Source organism: Crocuta crocuta, unplaced genomic scaffold (assembly GCF_008692635.1).
Source record: "Crocuta crocuta isolate KB4526 unplaced genomic scaffold, BGI_CrCroc_1.0 scaffold193, whole genome shotgun sequence".
Lineage (NCBI taxonomy): Eukaryota > Metazoa > Chordata > Mammalia > Carnivora > Hyaenidae > Crocuta > Crocuta crocuta.
The window spans coordinates 6,571,056-6,595,253 of NW_027529624.1; the positions used below are offsets into that span (position 1 = coordinate 6,571,056).

The window sequence follows — 24,198 nt, forward strand, 5'->3', positions numbered from 1 at the left end:
TCAGAAAAAAAAACAGTTTATTCCAGTGTCTGAGGGCAAAGGAGAGCTTTGCACACGGTCCTAAAACCTAGGTGGTCTCCTTGGTGGAAGAGGTACGCGGATGTCAGACCGCGGTCACCAAGAGGACGGGGGGGCTGCAGGCGGCGAGGAGCCCTGGCGCTCAGGCCTTCCCGCGCTGCCCCTGGGACACACGGGTCTCCGGGGGTGCCCGGTGGAACCACTCGAACCAGGAGCCGTCGTAGACGGCCACGTCGGGCTTGCCGCAGAGGTAGGCGGCCAGGGCGATGTGGCAGGCGGTGACTCCCTTCCGGCACGTGGCGATGAGGGGCTGTGCCAGGTTCACCTTCTTGGCCTCGAACATGGAGCGCAGCTCCTCCGGGCTCTTCTCGAAGCCGTCCTCGGTCAAGAAGTCCATGAACGGCATGTTGAGGGAACCTCGGATGTGGCCGGATTCCAGTCCTGGGCGGGGCAGAAGACAAAGCGGGGAAGGTCAGGGTTAAGAGCGGTATGGGGGCCAAAACCAGCTGAGGCTGTAAGGATGGGGGGTTTGCTCCTGGCCCAACCTACGTTCAATGCTTGCGACGGAAGCCAACGGGCCCTCTCCCCCAAAACCTGCCTTGAAGTAGGGGTGTCCAAAGTCATACTTACTTGAAAGGACAGGGGGGCCCCAGCTCTGCCACTTACCAACCCTTTTACTACGGTTTGCCTTGGGCAAATGCTTTCACTTCTCTGAGTCGGTTTTCTCATCTGTAAAATGGGCTCCATGGTACACACCTGCCGCATAAGGCTGTCGAGAAGCAAATGCTACGCGCTGTGCCAGTCGCTAAGAGCACAGCGGAGGAAGGGAGCGATGGCCCTGGCTCTCAGGGAGATTACCGTCTGGCAAGGAAGCTGGATGCTAAACAGATAACTCCACGATTCATTCAATATCATGTTGCTCCATTTTACAGATATATACGCTGAGCCTTTGCAACATGAAAGGGCTCAGCTAAGGCCACACAGAGAGGCAAAGGCAGACCCAGGATTACACCAAGTCCCCTGATGTTCACCAGCAGGGTGACCTTCAGTAAGTCATGTCACCTCTCTGAGCCCCAGTTTCCCACGTGTTAAATGGGAATGAGAGTTCACGGGCAGGGGCTGTTGTAAGGAGCAAAGCACCAGCTACTGAGGCCGGCCACCCACCTTCAGATGCTGATGCTCCCGCCGCTTCACCACCTACCTTGGGGGCAGGTGCAGACAGGGACGGTGTGGTCCCTGCAGGCCCAGCCTAGCACCCTGAGAGGCTTGGGTTAAAGTAGAGTGGGGGGTTGGGCTGGTTGAGGTCCATTCCGGAACACTCCCAATGAGGCCGCTCTGCCAAATCTGTTTCAGAATAGCCAGCAAGTGGGGCAAAGGAGTCTAGGCCAAGGTCTCGGTGCCACCCTTAGCATGCCAAAGGTCACTCCTCTCTTCCTCAAGCACCTCATGCCCTGGCAGACTTTGGATGCTGGGAGTGAGGCCCCAGGCAGGTTTGGCCATCTCTTTGGGCTCCCCTTCTTCCAAAGTTCCCCGTCACCCCCTTAATCTGGGCCATGGGACAGAGCAGGACCAAGGTGGGCCGCAGTGGGAGGGAGAGGACTGGACCAAGACACACACAGGGTGCAGCCAGGAGGCCCTTCATCCCTAAGCCTCAGCCTCCCCATCTGTGAAATGGGGAGACAACCTCACCTACGTCCCAGGCTTCTGGGGGAAGCTTAGCCACTGTTGGCAGAAGCCCCTAGTGACCCCAGGCACACAGCAAGTGCACAATCATGCCAGCAGTGTCCCATCCCCCGTCCGTTGAAGCCAAAGAGGATCCCAAAATTCACTGGCATGACTCAAGTGTGCCTTCGATTGAATACACATCTCCACTTCTAAATTCTGGGGAGTTTTTCCCGTTGTCGCTTTATCTCTTTGTCCGGAAGATTTCCTCTGAGACTGGACGTGTGCCGACCCCACCAGTGAGAAGCCAACAGACCCGTTGCCAGGGCCTCCTGTGCCAAGGAAACCACCTTAGAAATCTCTAGGCATCCAAGCAGTGGACTGAATAGAAGTGCATTTAAAAGCGCGAATGTTTGTTGAGTTCTGAATGCCGTCTTGTTTCCTTCCTCCCACCCCCGATGCAAACAGCACCACTGCTTTCTTGCAGAAAAGGCACCTCTTCGGAGTAAAGAAGTCTGGGGCGGCAGGGGGGTGGTGGGCAGTGGTGCTGTGACTNCACTGGGTCCTCTTTCTCATCTCTGCCAGCGAGGGCTCAGAGCCTGTCTGAGGAATTTAAACGAGCAGGCACTGAACGCCTATGCACGTCCCAGCCCAGAGAGCCTTGGAGAACAACCAACCGAAGGAAAAGCACGTGGGCCCAGAAGCAGGGGCTTTTTCTCCTAAGTCTGGCTTCTACTGCAGGCTCCTGGCTTTCCTCCCTGCAGCAGGCACGCCGCCATACCTCTGGCACCAGGCATCAGGCAGTATTAGCTTGAAAACTTCTTCTCGAATCCTTGCAAAGCCAGATTACCGTCCTGGCGCTGATGGGGAGCCCAGGCTCAGAGAGGTGAGGCAACTTGCTTCAGGACACACAGGTGTGCCAAGTCAGGTCTGTCCAAAGCTAAAAACCTGTGTTCTTGAACTACCCTGAATCTTTCCAGGAGAGAGAGAGGAGGTAGGGGAATGGATGAGATGACCCCTCATATTCCTCAACCGTTCAGAGGCCTGGGACTTTGGGTTCCAGCTTTGGCCAAGAGGAAACCAGTCACTGGGGGAGACTGTTGAGAGGGGGTGACCACTGATTGCCCCCCGAGCTGGACCCTGGCCCTCAGGGGCTCCTCATCCCCTCCCCTGTCCTGGGAATGTGCATTCTGCTTGCCTTCCCTGCTCCCAGAGGCTGCCCCCAAAGACATGGCCTTGAGATAGTGATATGGCTCCAAGACCAGCCAGACAATATGTATGGGACTCAACCCAGTTAAGGCCTCCATATAAACTTGTAAGACTTGGCAGGTGCGTGCAGAAATCCACGCATCTTGCAGCCGGCCGAGACGAGCCTTGTAAATGAGTCCCCTTGCTTATTAAACCTGCTACCCACATATCTGGAGTGATCTGTCCCCTTTCTTCAGTCCCCCCTGCCCTCTGCATCTGGGGTGGGTTTCAGATTATCCCGGGAAGCTCCCGACGAGGCTGTAAACTAAAAGCTGGTAAGGCAGCCAGGAGACTGAAGAAACGGGCCTTGGGAAAGAGGCATCCACGGGGGCAACGCTACTTGGGCTGCACCCTCTATGGGAGGAGGGGTGGCCAGAATGTTCGGTGCGTGCGGACCTCTGCGTGAGTACAGGGAGGCCCCGGAAACACCTGCCGCTTTAATGCGCTCGCTTGAGGGGCTATGCACCGAGAAACGAGTGCACGGTTGTCACGGTGTGCTGGCCTCCACCGCGGCCCGTGTCATCTGGACCCTGATGTCCAGCTGTAGGCTGAGCGTCCAGGTGGAAAGTTGGAAGAAGAGCTGGTTTGAGAAGGAAGTGCAGGTGTCTGCTACTCTGCTGCCTTCAGGGCCGGCAGCCAAGGCGAAAGAGCATGGCAGTCTGTCCGAGGCAGTAGGGTGTCGTTTTGCAAGGTGAGGAAGGCGCAAGGCTGTGGATTAAGACTCAGGAGCTCATGACAAAGCCTGATTAGGACTCAGAGAAGGGAATCCTTGAGCAAGCGATCAGAATCAAGAGGAGATTGGGGCGCCTGGGTGGCTCAGTCGGTTAAGCGTCCGACTTTCGCTTAGGTCATGATCTCGCGGTTTGTGGGTTCAAGCCCCGCGTCGGGCTCTGTGCTGACTGCCAGCTCAGAGCCTGGAGCCTGTTTCAGATTCTGTGTCTCCCTCTCTCTCTGACCCTCCCCTGCTCGCGCTGTCTCTCTCTCTCTCCTAGAAATAAATAAAACATTAAAAAAATTAAAAAAAAAAAAAAAAGAGGAGACTGTGGTGGAGAGAAAAATGGAGATGCCCCCATGCCTTCCCACCCCGAATACAAAGGAGAATTTTAAATAGCAGGTGTGGGGTGCCTGGGTGGCTCAGTCGGTTAAGTATCCAACTCCCGATTTCAGCTCAGGTCATGAGCTCAAGGTTCATGAGTTCAAGCGCCACGCCGGGCTCTGTGCTGACAGTGCAGAGCCTGCTTGGGATTCTCTCTCCCTCTCTCTCTCTGCCCTTCCCCTGCTTGTGCATGCTCTCTCTCTTGCAAAAATAAAGAAAGAAACATTTTAAAATAAATAAATAAATAGCAACTGCCCCCAAACCTGGGAGATAACTGACATTCTTTCCCTGTAAAGTCAAAGTTGTGAATTTTATCATGTCTTTGATTCATACACACCCCAGGAGATAACCAAAACACTACCCGCAGAGACTGAAGGAAAAAATCTGGGGTGGGGGGAAGACACAGAATGCTCTAGAAGGTGCCTTGTCCAAAGCCCTTCCCACCGTCTCCCTAAGCTTACTTATCAAAGGCTAAGTTATTGAGTCTCTGAGTCTGTTTTTATGTTTATATATGTCTATGGATATATGTTAAGTATACATGCTTTTCTAACTTCTGAAGATATTACCAAAATTAATCTGTAAAAGAGCTCTATTTAATTAGCTTAAAAATAAGCTATCTATCAAAGTGAACTTATGTAAAAAGGAAATTTAATTTTTTCTCATCTGTTATAAAGGATAATGGTTTCTTGAACTCTCAGTCTGTTCTTTATGGGATTGTCAAAGGTTTTTCTTTGCCTTTTAGGTAACCTACCTAGAAAACAAAGATACTGTGGTTTCTCAAAATAATTTCAGGGCACCTAGGTAGCTCAGTTGGTGAAGTGTCTGACTTCGACTCAGGTCATGATCTCATAGTTCGTGGGTTCAAGCCCTGCGTCGGGGTCTGTGCTGACAGCTCAGAGCCTGGAGCCTGCTTCAGATTCTGGCTCCCTCTCTCTCTGCCCCTCCCCTGCTCATGCTCTGCCTCTCTCTTTCTCTCTCTCAAAAATGAACGTATAAAAGAAAATAATTTCCTATGTTTTATGTAGTTTTGATCCGGTCTTGGATTACTTAAGAAAAAACACAGTCTTCTCTATTAAAGGAGATATGTTTTTTTTAGCTTTTTTTTTTTTTTTTTTACAACCATGCAATTTCTATACTTGCCTTTGAGGTCTTTATCATTTTGGTTAAATGGATAACTGAATATTGTTTCACAAAGACCTATGATCCTATGCAATCATGTATTTTAAAATCTTTTGACTAAAGTCTAAACTTCATTTACATTTCCTTACTTTTTACCAAATGCCCTTATTCTGTTCCGGGACCCTCATCTAGGATACCACATTATATTTAATCTTCCTGTCTCCTTAGAATTCTCTTGGTTCTGACAGGTGTTAAAAATATATTAAATGAATGGATATACTGTATCTGTATTTGTTAATTGTAACAAATGAACCCTACTAACAGAAGATGTTAGTAATACAGGAAACTACATATGGGGAATAGGGGAACTCTACTTTCTTTGCAATTTTTGCTGTGAATCTATGCTGCTAAATAAATCTATGAATTAACATAAACAAACAAATAAATAAAACCTTTTGCTATTTTAGACAAACTTCCCTCAAATCAAATTCTAAATGAAGCCTTACCTACCCTGAGCTAACTTTGGGATTTTCTTGGACCATCTCAAAATATTTTTTTTTTCTCCTTGTAAAAGAGAAATATGAAACTAATTAGACTCATTTCATATGTCAAATTACATGGGAAGTCAAGTAGGAATGATGGCTAACTAATCTTTCCTTGGGAAATATTTATATGGAAGCTATTAACAGAAGTGCTCAGAAAGTACATAAAATTCCTAAAAATTGGGTCGCCTGGGTGGCTCAGTCGGTTAAATGTCCAACTTCGGCTCAGGTCATGATCTCCCAGTTCACGAGTTTGAGCCCTGCCATCGGGCTCTGTGCTGATAGCTTGGAGCCTGGAGCCTGCTTCGGATTGTGTGTCTCCTCATTCTCTCTGCCCCTCCCCCGCTTATTTTCTCTCTCTCTCTCTCTCTCTCTCTCTCTCTCTCAAAATAAAAATTTAAAAACGTTATGGGGCGCCTGGGTGGCTTAGTCGGTTAAGTGTCCGACTTTGCTTAGATCATGATCTCGCGGTTCGTGGGTTCGAGCCCCGCGTCGGGCTCTGTGCTGACTGCCAGCTCAGAGCCTGGAGCCTGTTTCAGTCTGTGACTCCCTCTCTCTGACCCTCCCTTGCTCACGCTGTCTCTCTCTCTCTCTCTCCTAGAAATAAATAAAACATTAAAAAAATTAAAAAAAAAAACCACGTTAAAAAATATATATGTCCTGGTATAATAGTATCAATCATAATCTTGGTTGTTACTTTAAAATATCTATCACAAAAATAACCCAATCCCTTGTCAATTGCATTAGCAGGAATTCATATCCGAGGTACTGTTTCATGCTGAGGCTTTTGCAAAGTGTTCCCGCCAAGGTGTTTCATCTTCAGGGAGATTCATGGAAAAGACGGACCAATAGAGGTTTCTGATAACTAAGATCATACCGCTGACCTGAATAAGAATTCATTACATGGGATCGTAACCCGCGAACTGTCTCTATTCTCCTTCCTCCCGTCAGTGCAATGGGCCCATTACATTGACGCTATAATGTTAGCACGTGAAAACCCGCAGACTTCGCTGGAATATCTGGGAGGGAAGAATGGGTGGTAAACCTGCAGAAAATTCAAGGCCCAGGCACCGCAGTAAAGTTTTGGGGAATTGTTTCATCGGGTGAGACGCGTGTCTTCCCAGACGTTGCGATGGATACGACACAAGTCTACCCAACCCTTGAGACTGTGAACGGCATGCAGGCCTTTGTAGGGAGTTTAGGGCTTTCGAGGACTTTTATTCCCCACATGGCACAGCGCCGCTGTCCCTTATGCCGCCTGGGAAAGAAAGGGCGACTGGGGATCAGAGCAGAAAGCTGCCTCGGGGAAGGCAAAAATTCGAATGAAACGTTCCATCTCTGGGCATCTCCCGAGCAGTGTTCTCATTTGAGTAGGTGCGCCTGTTGACTCTGGAAGGTATGGGTCAGACACAGTGACAGAGACAACAAAAGAGGGTCCCCCTAGGATTTTAGTCGCAGCTCTGGAAGGGGGTAAAACCTCTGTGCACCCCCGCAAGGAACCAGCTCCCTGCAGGGTCTGCAGCACTCTCCAGATGCAGACTCACGAGGAGGAACAGACCAGGGCAGCCAGTGGGCTGAACTCAGAGAGGTTTGGCTGATAGCCAGTCTCTGAACCCTGGACTTTTGCACTTTCTACACTGGCTGCTGGGCCACTTTAAAGGGACTAACCCTATTATTGCTTAGGCACTGGGAAGCTGAGTGGTGGATGACCAGGAGTGGGCCTTTGTGGGGTCAGGATATATGGGAGAATGTAGTTCTCAGTTTTCCCGGCTTGTGAGGCACTGACACCCCACTCCCACCCCCCACCCCCCCGGCAATCAGGAGGCTGATGCCCTAACCTGGGCACAATCTTCAGTAGACACAGTAGATCGGATGCATGGAGAGAGCAGCCACCCCTGTGCCCACATATCCCCAAGGATGCTGGAAAGCCCCTGAAATACAGTGACTGGGTTAATGTAGTAACGGCACGTCTATGTATTATAAAGAACACCCAAGGCAACTGGCAAAGGAGCCTGGGGCCATTCACAAGAATTCCCCACTGAGGACAGATTGGCACATTGGTTCTATTGCCTCCTCTCTCCCTTAGTGAGGGTCTTTGTTATGCTTGGTTTGCCTAGACACTGTGTCTGGCCTACCGCAAGCTTTCCCCTGTCACCAAGCCAGGCTGCCACCATTAGGGTATTAGAGAAACTGAATGCCATGTTTAGATACCCTCATCAACCAGACAGTGACTGGGGGGGTAAACTGCAAAAACGGACAAAAGAGGGGTGCCTGGGTGACTCAGTCGGTTGAGTATCCAGCCCGTGATTTCGGCTCAGGTCATGATCTCATGGTTCATGAGCTTGAGCCCCACACACAACAGATTCCATACTAACAGCGCAAAGCTTGCTTGGGATTTTCTCTCCCTCTCCCTTACTTGTGCATGCTCACTCACTCTCTCTTTCTCTCAAAATAAATAAACATTTTTTTTAAAAAGTGGGCAAAAGAACATGACATAGAATGGAGGTTCCAACCCCCCTATAACCCACAAGCAGTAGAGCTGATAAAAAGGAAAAAGGAAATATCCAAGTGGCAGGTTGAATTACTAACAGGTAAAACTATCTTGGCTGGGTGCACTAAACGGCCGTCCCCGGCATTAATACATGATCAACCAGCAGGACCTGTTGCCCTGGGTGCCAGACTGGGGACCTCACTGAGACACCCAATGCTGTAAAGGCACGGAAGTGGAGGGAGATAGCCACCGCCCTCTCGCTGGGCACCAGCTCGCTCTGCTGCTAACACTAAGCCCACCACAGCTGGGAAAGGTATCCCCTACAGCAATCTGCCATGACATGCCCTACTGGGATTGGAGAGTTACTTCACACACCCCTAGGGGCAGGGAGATCTGCCCAGTCTCCCCTGGGATCTTGGGGTCTAGTCACAAGGCGGCTGCTAAAACGCACTATCCCTGCGGCGGAGGTCTGGTACCCCCTCTTTGCAGTCCACCGCTTCACACCCGACGGCGCGGGCTCCCCCAGTACGTGCAATCAGGCAGAGGTCCTAAAGCTGACAGTCTCCGTCGCCTCAAGGCCAGGTGGGCACGTTCTCTTTCCCACCAGTCATCGCTAGGCTACTGTCTTGTTCCCCTCCATTGGCCTGGAGTATGGCCCAGCACACGCAGTAGCGCTTACTAAATTCACCCAGCAAGCCTTGAATGATGGTCAACAAAACCTGTCCTCACTGAACCTAGAAATACCTTTAATGAGAAAAGCCATCCCCCGACATACGAAGGACTTAGACACCATCGCTGCCCTGCGAGAAGGCACCGTGCCATTAGCTGAACAGAGGGCGGTGTGTTCGTTTCTGATGAGTCTACTATGCGTCATCGTCACTGAATCACATGAGAATACAAGTAGCTGCCCTGAACTGTCTGATCCCCCCCAGCCTAGGGGACTTAATAAATCAATGGTTCTGATGACAGGGCTCTTGACGGAAAATGCTGTCGCCAATTTGGGGGATCACTGGCTTAGTCTGTATTTTCTCTTGCACCTGCATTGTGGCTGCAGCATCTGTCTCCAACGCAGCCACACGGCCACCAAAGGAGCCACCACCACGCCCGTGAAACCCCTTGCTGACGACTCTGCACAGTGCAGAAGAGGGGGCGTGTGAGGTTGCAAGAGCTGATATGATGAGTAGAAAGGTCGGGGGAGGTTGTGGAGAGGACATAACCACCAACTGCCTCAGAGCCTGACGGGGACAGCTAAAGATTCCTCTCCCCATCCTCTGTCCTTGGAATGTGCATTCGGCTTGACTTCCCGGCTCCCGGAGGCTGCTCCAAGGACATTGCATTGAGATTGAGACCGGCCGGATGGCGTGTATGTGACTCAACCCAGTTAAGACCTCTGTATAAACTTTCAAGATTTGGCAGACGGGTGCAGAAAGCTCATCTTGCGGCCGGCCACCCAAGACAAGCCTTGTAAATAAGTTCCTTTGCTGACTGAACCTGCCAATCTCAAGTGGCCTGCTCTTTCTTGGGTCTCTCCCTGCCCTCTGCATCTGGGGGTGGGTTTCAGATCACCCCGGGGAAGCTCCCAGCTCCTGAGGAGGCTGTGAACAAACACCGGGTCAAGCAGGTGACTTAACATCTCTCAGGCCATCCTGACAGGTGTGGGTTTTCAAGGCCAGGAAAACCCGTTTGGCTCTTTCTTGCTTTCCTCACAAACACACCACCCCTGGATGCTGGGGGGCAGCTCAGCCCTCTTCCTGCCCCCCTCCCCCACCCCCATCCTACCCCAGCCCCCCCCCTGGGAGNTGCCTGCCCCTCCCCCACTCCCCTCTCCCCCAGTCCCCGTGTTTGCTTACACAGCAGTGGCCTTGGGAACAGCCCCACGCTGAGGCCTGCTGCCTGGGGTCAAATCTTGGCCACTCTGCCTCCTTCGAGAATCCACTTCTCCCTTTCCCGCCTGTAAAGTGGGATCAGTCCTAACCCCCCTCCTTCCGCTGCCCGGAGGGCTGGTGGCCGCGTCAAGGAGAGAACATGTATAAAAACACTGTGCTGATAGAAGTGCCCGTGAGCCGGTCAATATCCTCTTCACTCACTGCCCTCAAGGTTTATAAAGATAACTGGGCTGGACTGACCGTCACCTCGTTGGCTGGCTTCCCTCCCCGCCCCGCGCGCTCACCTTATAAGGTGAGCCCGTTCCTTTCATTAAGGAGGGAAGGGTTCAGAGGTCAAGGGCTGGCACAAGGCTGCACATGATGCAAGCTCAGGTCTGCCTGGATCTCACCTTGAGCGTCTCACAAACAGGACCAAAGGCCCTGGGGCCACAAGGCTGCGGCCGGAGAAGTTGCTTGCCTGGGATGGGCAGGAAGTGACTATGGGGTGACCAAGGCCCTCCTCCCAGCGCCTGCTCCGGGACACTCCTTCCAAGGCCTGGCACCCGTACAATCCCTGGGTGTTGCATCTGGACCACGGAGCCCACGGGCTGCCTCCCTGAGCCCACCCCAAGCTGGGGACCGTGAACTCGGAGAGCCTCACATGCCTTTGCGCCTCCAAATTATGCTGTGCGGGAGGCCAGCAAAGCCTCTCAGGGAATGAGGGAGGGGAGGGCCACTCCGTGCTTTCTGGGTGGCCCTGGGGCTTTGCAGAGCTCCTCACCCTTCTCCAAGTACCCTTCCAGCCAGATGGGGACAGCTGGCATTCCTTTTCTCGTTTTATAACCAGGGAACCCAGAGAGGCCAAGAGATTGGATTGAGATCCCGCCACACAGGAGGGGTTGACCTCTCCTGAGAATCCATGCTCCCTGGGAGCCCGGAGGAGGAGGGAGGAGGGAGAATGGGGAGGGTCTCTTTTCTGAGCCTCAGTGTCCTCATCTCTAAAACGGGATTGAGGAGATTGGATCTGAAGTGGCCTTGACCTGTCCCTTCCTCCGTGCCTCAGTCTCCCCTCTGTCGGATGAGGTGATCTCTCAGGACCTCCAGCTCAGAGAGCGTCCAAAACAGTTTTCACAGAGTCCTCTCCCCTCAGAGGCACAGAAGGGAAGAGACATTTTGCAGCAGGTTAGGAAAACTGCTGCACAGGAGTTAGATTCTGTGGACCCTGCCCGAGCCCAGAGCCCAGAGCCAGGAGGTGCTGGCCATTCGGAGGGCTCGGGCCAGCCGGGGCCACCAGACACCCCAAAAGTAGAGAGGTCCAGGCCCCCAGAGGTGCCCAGGCAGGGGCTGGGGGAAACCCCTCCGGGGTGATGGTGAGACTACTATGGCTCTCTGTTGGAAGGTTCTAGAACTCAGCACGTCCTCTCCTCAGACTCCCCTTCACCAACCTCCAGCAACATAGAACCCTCTTGGCCTAGTCTCTGCCCGCAGCAGAGGATTCACGAGCCATCTCCCTGTGGATGCCTCGCAGACGCCTGGGTGAGAGCACTGATTCAAAACTAATTGGCCCTGGGTAAAATTCCTGACTCTGCCACTTAACAGAGTAACTCAGTTTCCCCCTCTCTGAAATGGGGATATTCAGCCTTGTCGGATGAAGGACAGGAGGAGATAATGCAGCGTCGAGTACCCAGCCTGAAGTCGCGGCTACTTGTACAGGTCCGCAAACAGGCTGCAGCTGTTTGGAAAGGTCAGGGGGGTCCCGGGAGGGCTGGAAGGAGGGAGGGGTGCCGCGGGAAGGGCACTGTTGATGTTTGTGTGGGTTTCTGGGGAACCAGAGAGGCCCCGACAAGCTAGGTGTCCTGGAGAGCTCTGGCCAGAGATGCACGTGTTGGCTCACGCGCACACCTTTGGGCACGTGGGGAAGGAGCGCCTGGTGCCTGGGCATGGACGTGGGTGATGTCACCAGTCGCCTCTGCTGAGGTCACCCCACACGGATACTAGGTTGCTAGTGAGCATGTGGCTATGGGAAGACACACGTAGGTTCTCATGCCTCACCGCTGAAAAGGCTTTTCGATTTGGCTCTATTCTCTCATTTCACAGATGCAGCCCGAGGCCCGCGTCCGGGGGGCTGGGGGGGGACCTGAGGGCAAAACCCGGACACGGCCCCAGACATCCTCACTCTCCATCATTTCACTGGGCGCCACTCCCCCGGGGATCACCCATCCTCCAGGACACATACCTACTGCATCTGGTTCTGGCTCGGTGCCCAGGTACCGTCCTTGGGACCTGGCGTCCACCAACTGAAACCTCTTAGACTCAAGGTTCTCCAGCACCTGCTCGTAGGTCTTGAGCAGGGAGCGGTCCAGAGTGGCTTTGAAGTTGGCCGGCTCTGGGCGCGAGGGCTCAGATGTCACGGGGTGGCCCTCCTTCAGCCAGTTCCGGAAGCCGCCATTGAGCACCGACACGGTGCGGTGACCGAACACCCGGAACATCCACCAGACCCGCGGCGCGTAGAAGCAGCCCAGGTTGTCACCATCATACACCACCACGTGCGTCTGGTTGCTGATGCCCAGGCGCCCCACGTAGTCGGCGAAGTCGGATTCGCTGGGCAGCATCATCTCGTAGGGCGACGCCGCGTTCCGGCACTCCTCTATATCAAAGAAGGAGGCGCCGGGCACATGACGCTCCAAGTACTCCTTGCGGGCCTCGCGGGTGCCCGGCGAGTACCAGGACGCGTCCAGCACCCGCAGGCCGGGCCCCAGCTTGCCAGCCCGAACCGACTCCGCCAGCCACTTGGTGGAGACCAGCGCCCGGTAGAGCACCTGATGGGCCATGGTCTCGGCTCTGCGTATCACCTGGCGCGGGTGGAAACCAGGAAAAGAGAGCCGCATGAGGACTGCGTGCGCAGTGGAGCGCGGCCTGGGAGGAGCTTTTTCCCACCGCGCTCCCCCGGGGCGGCGGGTTTGCAGCCTCCCGGCAACGCGGCGGGGCCTGGGCACCCAGGGGACAGGGTTGCATTCCCTAAGGAAGGGCTGCTCCTCCCCTCCCTGGGGCCCCGGCGCGGAGCGGGGCGGGGCAAGAGCTTCCCAGAGCCCCACTGGGGGCGCTGGCCCGGAGGGCATTGGGTTCCGGAAGCTACAATACTGGCATTTGGGATCCTGCCAAAAAAGAGAGGCGAAAAGATGCCCAGGATGGAGGAGATGACCTGTGGAGCTTAGAGCCCCCTCAGTTGGGAGGGTAGGAGAGTGGGCGCATGGCGGAGGGGTCGNCCTCAGGTTGGTGGCGGGAGGAGGGGACGACTTCGGGCGCGGGGAGGGGGCGCTCTGCTCTGGGGCCATGACCGAGCCCGGAAGCCCGGAGCCCGAGACCCGGGTAACTGCTGCGGCATCGCGCTTGCCTTTCTTTAGGGGGAGGTCGATCCTTGGGGTGCGCGGCGCGGGGCTCTCCCGTGGGGCCTTAGCGGAGTTGGGGTCTAGGTGGGAAGACGCGCGCCTGGGTTCGCCCTCAGGATGGCTGGGCGCCGCAGCTCGGGGCGGCGAGCAGGGTGACGTCCGAGTGAGTGGCGGGTGGTGGGAGGGGGAGGGGGTGTCACCTGGCGCCACATAGAGCGTAAGAGAGAGGGAAGAGGACCAAACAAGCGCCACAGAGAGGCCAGGGAGACAAGGCCAGTGACCCAGAGGCTCCAGAAGAAACTGGCAAAGAACTTGCTGGAGCAAAACGAAACTAACATTGGCCAAGGCCTGCTTGCCGAGGCACTTTGCTCCTCGGGCCTTACTGACTTCCCACAACAAACCTGCTGAGTAGGCCACCGACTTTAAATTTAAAGAGCAGAGACAGGCCTAACGAGTGACCCCACGGACACACCAAGCAGTTGAGGCCCATCAGATCTGCCTTGGTTTACCTAGCTCCTCCCCAAAGCCTCATACTTGTAAAAAGAACTGCCTTTGTTTTTCATTAACGGACTTAATTACAAGGCTATCGCATTTAATCGTGAACAATTTTAACAACCCGTCGACATAATTTCTGGAAAATCTAACAATGGGTCGTTGAAGCTGGTGGGTCTCCCCTCTTCCCACTCAGATTTGCATATGTCCATTGACATGTGCCCGGAATGCTTTTTCGCATCTCCCTTTAAAAAACTTTTTATTCTGAAATAATTGTGGTCTCGCGGGAAGTTAGGAAGTTCATACTCCGGACAAGCCATTTACCTCCGGAATCTTCTGAATGTTCGGCTTTGCCCTGAAGGGGCGGAGGGGGTAACCAGGAAGGAACAGGGTCGGGGGAAGGCCTTGAGGAGAGCTGGGCCTGATGGGAGTCCCTCTTCCTCCAGGGCCACCCCAGATGGGGCAGCCCGGGGCTCTCCCCCCCTCCCCCCACAGGGGGTATAGACACTCCCAAGATGGACTGGAGGCTGTCCTGTGGGTCCTGGAGTCCTTCACTCCCAGAGCACCCCGGAGCGAGCCCGCCAGGACCTGGGTCCCGCCCTTCAGTGACACACAGCCTATTCCCCGGGGACCCTCCCTTGTCTCCTGCGGTCCTTTGTGAGCACTGCCAATCAGGCATGGAGGGTGGGGGCAGGGTGACCTCAGACCACCCAATCCTGAAATTCTTAAGATTCTAGACTTGCAGTCGTTGTTCCAAGGCCACCAGTGGGAATAACTTTTCAGAAATCACTGGGTTTTTATTAAGCCGTCTTTAATGATTATTAAAAGCAGCCATTTGCAATGCATCATGATGGCCCCTCGACAGTCATTACTGTTCATAATCTCCGCCGTAAGAGCTGAAGGTTGAAGGTGGAAATGGCCAGGGAGCCTGCTACGCCCGCCCTCACACAGCGAGTTAAGGAGCAGAGTGATTCGCACCGACTTGAGGCCGGGGCTCTGATTCCCATTCCAGGATTCTGTCTGGTCTCAATGGATCCTGGGGTAGACAACAAGGAGCCCAAAGAAGCAGGGGGCAAGAGCCACTGTCGTTCACAGATGGGTTCTTCAAGAGGGGACCCGCGGCCTCCGCCAACGTTATTCAGTTGTGGCATAACCCACGGACACTGAGATCACCCCTTAGCCAAAGCCGCTCCGTCAGCCTTCTTATCCTGCAGGTCAAGCCGCAGTTCCCTGGGCCCCTGAAAAGGTCAAATCAGTTTGCACTTCCTCCTCCTCCAGGAAGACTTCCCACCTCCTCTGCTCCCACCCCAGGCTGACCTAGTGATCCCTCCCTCCGTGCCTGCACTGAACTCCAGACTTTCTTCAACGATGCTGTCCTTTGAGCAAGCCCGTGGCCTGTCTTTACCCCCAGGGCCTGCTAAGGTCAAGAGTTTCTCAGTGTCCAGCACAGGGCCTGGCACGTGGGTGGAGTGAGATCCTAAGAGCCAGACTGGGACGGGACTGGAAGAGGCTGGGCACAGGGTGTAACACTGTGGACTCATTAGGCCCTGGTCATCACCGACCCGGGGCTGGGGAAGAAGTCCAGCCTCAGGAGCTGAAATCTGGCTTCAGATCCCTGACCACCTGTGAGCAAGGCCAATGCACTTATATCTCTAGTTGCCTCATGGAGAAGTCAGGCATCGTCGCATGCCCACAACTAAAGGCTGCGGTGCTAGGCGTGTGGCCTGGGCCACTAAGCACCTTTTCTCTACCCACCCCTTCCCTCTGTGGCAGGAAGGCCTGGTGTGGATGGTAAGGTCGTTCCCTGTTAAAGGGGTACAGGGGTGTGACCTGCAGCTCACCCGCAGTCCCGTGCTCTGGCGGAAGGGGCGCCCTTCCCTAACCTGCACAGAGGCACCTAACGAACTAGAGGCTGTTTGTACAGCTCAACACATTCAGGGCATCCCTGCCCCCCAAGGCTGTGGCGGGACATGTCACGGTTTGCGTCCTCTCAGTGGCTGGCCCGCAGGGGAGTGGAAGGGAGAGGACGTGAGGCACTGTCGCTGCGGCTGCTGCTGCTGCCCGAAGGTTCAGAGACCAAGTTCAGCCTCAAGGGGCAAAATCTGACCTTGATGGACCCCCAAGGCCTGCACAGCACTTGCTGATGGGAGTCTGGATTCTGGTGTCAGGCCGCCTGGTGTGAAGCCCCGCACGGCCGCTTTAGCTGTTGACCTTGGCCATCTAGTGCACCTCCAGGAACCTCAGTGGCGCCCTCTGTGACACTGAGACTATTACCTACCACCCTTCTGGAGGCTACTTGTTCAACAAATTAATTGAGAGCCTACTGTGTCCTGCGGGGTTTCAGGGTATTGTGAGATTAAATGGGACACAGTAAGGAGTCAGTAAATTCCCGCTACTATTCGCCGAGAGGCCGCTTATATAAACGTTTGATGAATAAGTGTAGGAATTCCCCACCTGGGGACCCTGGGGAGGGGTCCTGTGGGGGAGGGGCTGAGACTTTGCCCCCTGCTTGCCCTCCTGTGCTGGCGTCGGGTCCCTCACTCCAGCAAGCAGCGATGAAGGGCCCGCCTGGCCCTCGCCAAGGGGTCAGGGTCATTGCGTTGCTCTTCTCGGTGTAGATGTCCAGGTGGGGGTGGGGAAGAGAGGTCCCGTGAGCCTCGGGCGGTTTTCTGTGTTCTCTGGACTCTGCCCTCCCGGGGCTCCGCCGCCCCTGCGGGCTAGTGCCAGGCCCAGCGGGTGCGGGCGTTTCTCGCGCCCAGGCCGGCCTCCTCCTCCTCCTCGATTCCCTCCTGACAACCTCCCTGTCGCCCAGGCTTGCAGCCCCGGTGCCGCCGCCGCCATGGCCGCCCCGCAGCTCTTCCGCGCGCTGGTCCCGGNNTGGCCGAGGCGGGGCGGGCCCCGCGCGCGGGGCCGCCCCTGCAGCTGCTCGACGCCTCTTGGTACCTGCCCAAGCTGGGCCGCGACGCGCGCCGTGAGTTCGAGGAGCGCCACATCCCCGGCGCCGCCTTCTTCGACATCGACCAGTGCAGCGACCGCACGTCTCCCTACGACCACATGCTGCCCAGCGCGGCGCACTTCGCCGAGTACGCGGGCCACCTGGGCGTGGGCGCCGACACCCACGTCGTGGTCTACGACGCCAGCGACCAGGGCCTCTACGCCGCGCCGCGCGTCTGGTGGATGTTCCGCGCCTTCGGCCACCGCACCGTGTCGCTGCTCGACGGCGGCTTCCGCCACTGGCTCCGCCTGGGGCTCCCGCTGAGCTCGGGCAAAGGCCGCCCGGCGCCCGCCGAGTTCCGCGCCTCGCTGGACGCCGCCTTCGTCAAGACGTACGAGGACATCAAGGAGAACCTTGAATCCCGCCGTTTCCAGGTGGTGGACGCCCGCGCCGCCGGCCGGTTCCGCGGCACTGAGCCCGAGCCCCGAGACGGTAACAACCATGCGCGAAGGGGCGGGGGGTCACCTGGGGCGCGGGGTCAGGTGCGCGCTGAGCCCTGCCCCGTCCTTGCTTGTAAAGGACGCCGCTTGGGGCGGGGTCGTGAGACCTGGTTTCTAGTCGCCTCCCTGGCTTTATTCCTTAGGAGGGGACAAGAATTCTTGCTCCACCTCCACCCGTGCTTGGGGCGCGACTACCCCAACCTCATTGGGAACCCAGGGTCCCTTGTATTAGCTTAGGGTGAGAAGCCAAACGGCCCCCCCCAACTCTGTGGATGTAGGGGGTCTCTGTGGAACCGGAGGGGCGGCAGGAAAAGCCTCCCGAGGTTTGGGGCCTGATGAGGTGTACACACCCCCGCTGTTGATGGAGGCCGACTGGAGGAGGAGGAGGGGTGTGGGGTTGGGGAGCGAATGGAAGACCCCTGCGAGGGGCCAAGGCCTGCAGAGGGCAGGAGAGCAGGGGCGCTAGAGAGATTGAGGGATCCCCTGCCCCAGGCTGGAGAGAAACTGACTAGAGGTGGCTGCTGGCCTGGGTTGGGACAGAGCCTCCTGTCTGGGAGCTGAATTCCCCAGACACGGAGGCTACAGGGAAGCCCGGAATGAGGCAGGCGCAGGGTCCTCCCAAACGGAACAGGTGGGTCAATGGCCACGTTCGCAGGAGCCTTTCAGTGACCCCAGAGAGATGGGTGCTGTCATCGCACAGAGGAGGAAATGGACTCTCAGAATGGCTGCCTCGTTCGGGGTCAGGAGGCAGCCCCGCAGGGGTGTGGGGCGGTACATTTAACTGCAGTGTGCAAGCAGTAATTGCCCAGCCTTTTCTCCCTCAGGCTTTTTACCGGGAGGATGCAAGGAACTTCCTACTTCATCTTAGAGTCTGTCCTTGAACGGCATCCCCCCCCACCCCCACCCTCACCCCGGCCCCTGAATGAGGGTGGAGCTTCCGTTCTGGGCTTACAGAGAAACTTGACCCCATCCTGTCCTCTCTCTGTTTTTTGTTTGTTTTTTGTTTTTTGTTTTGGACGGCCCGAGGGCAAGGGCCATCCGTGCTCCCAGGGCATCCTGAAGACTAACCCAATAACTGACCCAGAGTCAGTGTCGCAGAGAGATGTGGGGAATCGAGAAGGACCCTGCCACGTGGAACCACGCACAGCAGTGTTTAGGCTCCAACCATAGGACACCACTGAGAGCCACCCATTTTTGCACCTATGTAGGTGGTGATGTCACATGGCTCAACCTAATAAGGACTCCACCTTGAACCTGTTAGGTCCTTCAGCTCAGCCCTTGGGGTAGGAGGTGGGGGCAGTGAGCCACTGGGCGGGTCAGCTCAGCTCATCTCTGAACTGCAGCGTCCGTGTGTGTAAAATAAGCAGAGAGACGGGGCTTAGTAAGGATGCGGTGAGCATCAGATGTCAAATGAGAACAAACGTACAAAGCCCTCAGCCCGGTGTTCGCACACATAGGTGCACTCAGGAAGACTCATGTCATTACCGTGTGCTGCTTCTGTGCTTGCGGCTCTTTACGGAGGTGCTGGATGCTGCCTCACTCCTGCTTGCTCGTCTGTAAAATGGGAGATGATGAGACACGCCGAGCAGGCGTGCGTAAAGGCTGGATCTAGATCCACAGAGAGCATCACATCGTTGCGGTCATTCGGCGGGGTGGGGGGAAGCCTGCTTAGCTTGGTGGGGTTCAAGGCACAGGCACAGCCCACAACCTGGGTCTGGAGCTTGCTCGCTCTCCTTGCTCCGGTTCGGTCTCTTCGTGATGCCTCTCAGTGAGCCGTTTCTGCACCTCAGTGGGAATGCAGGACGCCTTCCAACCTCACCACAGACGCTGTCTAGGTGCTGAATTCTAGCGATGACTATGGACGTGGGTCAGCAGTTCTCTGTAGGAGGGTCAACCGCTGCAGGGGGAGATTGAGGCCGAAGCCACTAGTCTAGAGCCTCACCCTAGAGTCTCAATGGCTGAGATTTTTGAATCATAGGCTGTGAGGGTTTATTTTGTTGCAGATCTCAGTCCTTGGCGTGAAAATGGGATTATTAGTAACACCTGCCTCGTAGAGGGTGGTGGAGCCCTAATGACCAGGTTTAGGGGACAGCACTCTTAATGAACAGCTTTCCAGCCTTGCCCGGGTTCTCTGTGCTGTGATCAAAATGATCTTTTGAAAATGGAAGTCTGGTTTCCCCTACGTCTTTTTTTTTTTTTATGTTTATTTATTTTTGAGAGAGAGATACACACAGAGAGTGTGAGAGTAGGGGAGGGGCAGAGAGAGTTAGGTTAAAGCCCTACGGCTTTTTTTTTTTTAATGTTTATTTTTGAGAGAGAGAGACACACAGAGAGTGTGAGAGTAGGGGAGGGGCAGAGAGAGGAGATAAAGAATCTGAAGCAGGCTCCAGGCTCTGAACTGTCAGCACAGTACCCAACACGGGGCTCAAATCCACAAACTGCAAGATCATGACCTGAGCCCAAGTCAGATGCTCAGCTGACTGAGCCACCCAGGCGCCCCAAAGCCCTACCTCTTAATCCAGGTCTGCTGAGGATTTCCTGTGCCTTCTGGTTCCTCTTGAGCCTCGACCTCCCCCATGTCTGGGCTTTGGCCCAATCACCTTTAACGCTTCTAAACACCCCCCTTCCCCAGCCTGGGGTGCCCTCAGCCCCCGCTGCCCAGACCGCTCTAGCTGATAGCACCCTACTCACCCTCAGCGCCTCAGCTTCCCTGCCCTCACGGCCTGGTGGTTGGCAGCTGTGGCACGTCTCTGACTTGGGCAGATTAGTCTGTGTGCCTCAGTCTCCTCATCTGTGTAAAAGGGAGGATGATCATTTCTGTCCCGTAAAATTTGGAGGAGGATTAAAGGAGAAAATAACAGCTGATGAGCTCCCAACAGGCACAAAGTAAGTGCTCACTAGCATCCGCTATTATTATTACTGTTAATACCTTTTATAATGTGACCCCATAACGCCCCACAGGATCCTTGTAACACCCATCATACTTGCAGTGGCTCTGTTATTGCCATGGATCCATTGGGTCAATTTCTTTTTTTATAAACATTTTTTTATCGTTATTTTTGAGACAGAGAGAGACAGAGGGAGACACAAAATCTGAAACAGGCTCCAGGCTCTGAGCTGCCAGCACAGAACCCGATGCGGGGCTCGAACCCACGAACCGCAAGATCATGACCTGAGCCAAAGTCAGACACTTAACTGACTGAGCCACCCAGGCGCCCCCCATTGGGTCAATTTCTGTAGGGCAAGTGCAATGACTCCTAGCCAGGCAGAGGGCTTATTTAGCTTTGCAGCCGCAGGGCACATAGGTGATCAGGGGGCAGAGTGAGGCTCTGGTGGGGTCTGAGTTTCGGTTCCAATTCCAGCCAGCAATTTGCTGGATGCAGGACCTTGGGCAGTACCGACCCTCAGCATCTCTGCCTGTAAAATGGGAATGCCTGTACATCGTGCCTGGGTTGCCTGGCTGGCAGAACTACATGAGATGATGCACATAGAGAGGGGTTAGTGGCCGTGGGTGCACGGGAGGCTCTCAGTGGGCCATTTGTCCCCCCTGTGTATTTAATTCCCTCCTTCCTGCCCTCCTGCCGCAGGCATCGAACCTGGCCACATCCCCGGCACCGTGAACATCCCCTTCACGGACTTCCTGACCCAGGAGGGCCTGGAGAAAAGCCCCGAGGAGATCCGCCATCTGTTCCAGGACAAGAAGGTGGATTTGTCCCAGCCACTGGTGGCCACGTGCGGCTCGGGCGTCACAGCCTGCCACGTGGCACTGGGGGCCTACCTCTGTGGCAAGCCCGACGTGGCCATCTACGACGGCTCCTGGGTGGAGTGGTACATGCGCGCCCAGCCAGAGGAAGTCATCTCCGAGGGCCGGGGGAAGACCCACTGAGGCTGGGCAGGACGCAGGAGGCAGCGGCCAGCCTGGGTTGTTCCGACTCTGCCTTGACCAAGAAGCGTGTTTCTTCCGACAAGTCAGGGGGCGCATAGGGTGACATCCCGCTGGCTTGCGGGCTCCCGATGGAGGCAGGAGAGAAGGTGGGGGGGGGCACAGAGGAAGACAGCTGCCCCACATGCCGAGCTGGGGTCCTGCCTCCCTTCTGTTTTCCTGTCGAGGAAATAAAACAGCAAAGTGCTAAATCCTTCTAACTGTGGGGCTGCCTGGTTTTCCTCAGGAGCCTGTGATTCCAGAACGCCCAGCAGAGGGAGCTCGGTGGAGCCTGAGGGCCGTGGGAACCCTGTCCCTGCCTTCTGAGCCGGGCTGGAGCCCCAGAGCCCTTCCATTCCTGTGACCAGAAAGCCCCCAAGCAAACCATTCTCCACCCCCATACATCTGGGGCTCTCCCTTCTGGCGTCTGGACTATTTAAGGTGAATCTTGCTGTGATGTGTCTGGAGCCCGACCTAAAAGACCATCCAGGTCAACAGCACATCTCGTCTCAAAACAGAGATGGGTGGGTCCATCCAAACCCATAGGAGGCCGTACACACTGAGGAGGCCTGGCCCAGCCCAGCCAGGACATTCTAGAAGAGGGCTGAGCTCAGCCAGATCGGAATTCAGCCACTCTGGGATCCCACACTTGGAGGGTAGCATCTGGAACTACGAGGGGTTGGTGAACCTGGGGGGGGGTATCCTTTCTGCTCAAGGAAAACCTCTGCTTCCCCCTACCACACCCCCCCCCCAGGCCTCCTCAGGCCCAAGGATAGAGGCTGTGTCTTCTTCCCTCTGTATTGTCCTTTGTCAGAAATGGAAATGGTGTCTCAGAAGGCTCCAGATGGCCCCTGCCCGCAGTCCGGTCACCCCTCCCCCCAATCTCCAAGCCCCCGAGGAACCCCTCAGTAGTAGAGGGGTGACATTAGCTGGGGAAAACCCTAGAACAAAACCAGAAGGGGGCAGTGACTTACCCAAGGTCACACGATGCACTTAGAACAGAGCTGGGCGAGACCCAGATTTCCCGACTCCGAATTTACTCTTTGTACCTGCGACCTCCCCCATCACCTTTCCTCTGACGCTGAGTCGCCTCCCAAGTCCACGGGCACCAGGGAGCCAGCAGGCTGGCATCCGGGTTTTCTGAAGAAGCGCTCTCAATTAAGTCCCAACCTCTCTGAGTCTCTTTCCTCACCTGTAAAACGGAAGGAAGGCACACTTCAGAAAAGGCTCTCAGGCAAAGATTTCGTCATTGCAGAGTCCAATTTTTCTAGCTCCGGTTTCTGCAACCTCAGTGCTCCTGACGTTTGGGCGGGATAATTCTTCGTTGAGGAGGCTGCCCTGCGCAATGTAGGATGCGTGGCAGCGTCTCTGGTCCCTAGCCGGTAGTTAGGACCCGCTGTGACAACCAGCAAAAGTCTCCAGACTGGACCGAGTATCCCTGGGGGACAAAAGTCACCCTCGGTTGAGAACCGCTGCTTTGGGAGCAAATAAGACTTGGCCTCAGCAGTGTAGACAAGGATTCCAACAGGGAGGGGGTCATAGTTTCCCCATCATGATCCCCTTCCCCTGAGGCTGAGTTTAGCCGCTCAGAAAACTCCTTCCTTTTATACTTCCTTCTTATGCTTTGAAACCTCATTTTCTATCCTGGAAATAAATGCCTCTTTACTTCCGGGGTTGGTCTACAAATGCATGTGAGTTCTGATCTGGCTCCTGTCTCAGCTACCCCACACAAGGCTGCCTGACCTCGGACACTGCTGAGCCTCTCGGGCCTCAGTTTCTTCATCTCTAAAAGGGGAGTAATCATACTTTCCTTGAGCGAACTGGTTAGCTTGGCGCAGAGTAAATGTGAGGCGTTCCTGTTATTTTTTTATTTTTATTATTAATTTTTTAAATTTATTTTGAGTGAGAGAGAGAACAGGGGAGGGGCAGAGAGAGATGGAGACAGGGACTCTCCCAAGCAGGCTTCACACTGTCAGTGCAAAGCCCAACTTGGGGCTCAAACTCACCTACCGTAAGATCACGACCTGAGCCAAAATCAAGAGTAGGACGCTTAACACACCCAGATGCCCTCATTATTTTTAAAAAATTTTTTTACGTTTATTTATTTTTTTAAATGTTTTATTTATTTCCAGGAGAGAGAGAGAGAGAGACAGCGTGAGCAGGGGAGGGTCAGAGAGAGGGCGTCACAGACTGAAACAGGCTCCAGGCTCTGAGCTGGCAGTCAGCACACAGCCCGACACGGGGCTCGAATCCACGAACCGTGAGATCATGACCTAAGCGAAAGTCGGACGCTTAACTGACTAAGCCACCCAGGCGCCCCTACGTTTATTTATTTTTGAGAGACAAAGAGAGATAGGGCAGCAGCAAAGGAGGAGCAGAGAGAGGGGGAGACACAGAATCTGAAGCAGGTCTGGGCTCTGAGCTGTCAGCACGGAGCCCGATGGCAAGGTTCGAACTCATGAACCTGGAGATCATGACCTGAGCTGAGCCACCCAGGTGTCCTGCCCCTGTTATTTTTTTCAAAGGACTTTTACTTATGCAGCCTGTTGAGTGCCTCCTTTACTTCCGGCGTTCAGGGGGGAGGGGACAATGAATATGAGAATTCTGTTCCTGCCCAGGTAAAGCTTCCCAGCCAGGGAGTAAAACTGGCCCGTGCTAGTATTTCCAAGGAAGGGAGTACTGTGAAGTGATGACTGAGTCATTTTAGAAGTGAGAAAAACAAGACGGGAGAGGTTCAGGGATCTGCCCAAGGGCACACAGCTAGTCTGAGAGAGGAGCCTACCTGGAGTTAGAAATTGCAAGATAGGGGCGCCTGGGTGGCTTAGTCGGTTAAGCGTCCGACTTTCGCTTAGGTCATGATCTTGCGGTTCGTGGGTTCGAGCCCCGCGGCGGGCTCTGTGCTGACTGGCAGCTCAGAGC

At 55.0% G+C, this 24,198-nt stretch overlaps 3 protein-coding genes and 1 long non-coding RNA gene across 8 annotated transcripts in view; 2 read left to right on the forward strand and 2 right to left on the reverse strand.

Moving 5' to 3' along the window:
* On the reverse strand, positions 1-13,573 carry TST (thiosulfate sulfurtransferase). 2 transcript variants are annotated; one of them, XM_077762069.1, is made up of 3 exons: positions 13,436-13,573; positions 12,278-12,893; positions 1-459 (listed from the first exon to the last, which is right to left on the reverse strand). In XM_077762069.1, the coding sequence occupies exons 2-3, from the start codon at positions 12,870-12,872 to the stop codon at positions 161-163; spliced, it is 894 nt and encodes a 297-aa protein (XP_077618195.1). In that variant the 5' UTR covers positions 12,873-12,893; positions 13,436-13,573; the 3' UTR covers positions 1-160. The 2 variants fall into 2 exon arrangements, with proteins under 2 accessions (XP_077618195.1, XP_077618194.1); XM_077762068.1 differs by lacking the exon at positions 13,436-13,573 and having other exon boundaries at positions 12,278-13,271.
* On the forward strand, positions 13,360-21,500 carry MPST (mercaptopyruvate sulfurtransferase). The gene is given in 4 exon segments (XM_077762074.1): positions 13,360-13,410; positions 16,735-16,795; positions 16,798-17,349; positions 20,945-21,500. Coding segments are annotated over 4 exon segments (948 nt in total). The 5' UTR covers positions 13,360-13,374; the 3' UTR covers positions 21,244-21,500.
* The window catches only part of KCTD17 (potassium channel tetramerization domain containing 17), a 26,727-nt gene continuing 21,308 nt past the window's right edge, over positions 18,780-24,198 (forward strand). For 2 of the 4 annotated variants that reach the window (XM_077762072.1, XM_077762071.1), the window contains exon 1: positions 18,780-19,188. In XM_077762072.1, the coding sequence (XP_077618198.1) occupies positions 19,116-19,188 (73 nt within the window). In that variant the 5' untranslated portion in view covers positions 18,780-19,115. The remainder of the gene's footprint in view (positions 19,189-24,198) is intronic. The other 2 variants (XM_077762073.1, XM_077762070.1) reach the window with 2 other exon arrangements.
* LOC144229948 (uncharacterized) overlaps positions 21,370-24,198 on the reverse strand; it is a 9,381-nt gene continuing 6,552 nt past the window's right edge. The window contains exons 2-3 of the long non-coding RNA XR_013334662.1: positions 22,254-22,471; positions 21,370-21,459 (exon numbers count right to left, since the gene is read on the reverse strand). This is a non-coding gene — a long non-coding RNA (uncharacterized LOC144229948). The remainder of the gene's footprint in view (positions 21,460-22,253; positions 22,472-24,198) is intronic.

Coding starts and splice junctions, on each gene's coding strand:
- TST (XM_077762068.1), bottom strand. CDS start 13,160: ATGCCCTCCGGGCCAGCGCCCCCAGTGGGGCTCTGGGAAGCTCTTGCC. Junction 460..12,277: donor GCCAGAACCAGATGCAGTAG/GTATGTGTCCTG, acceptor TGCCCCGCCCAG/GACTGGAATCCGGCCACATC.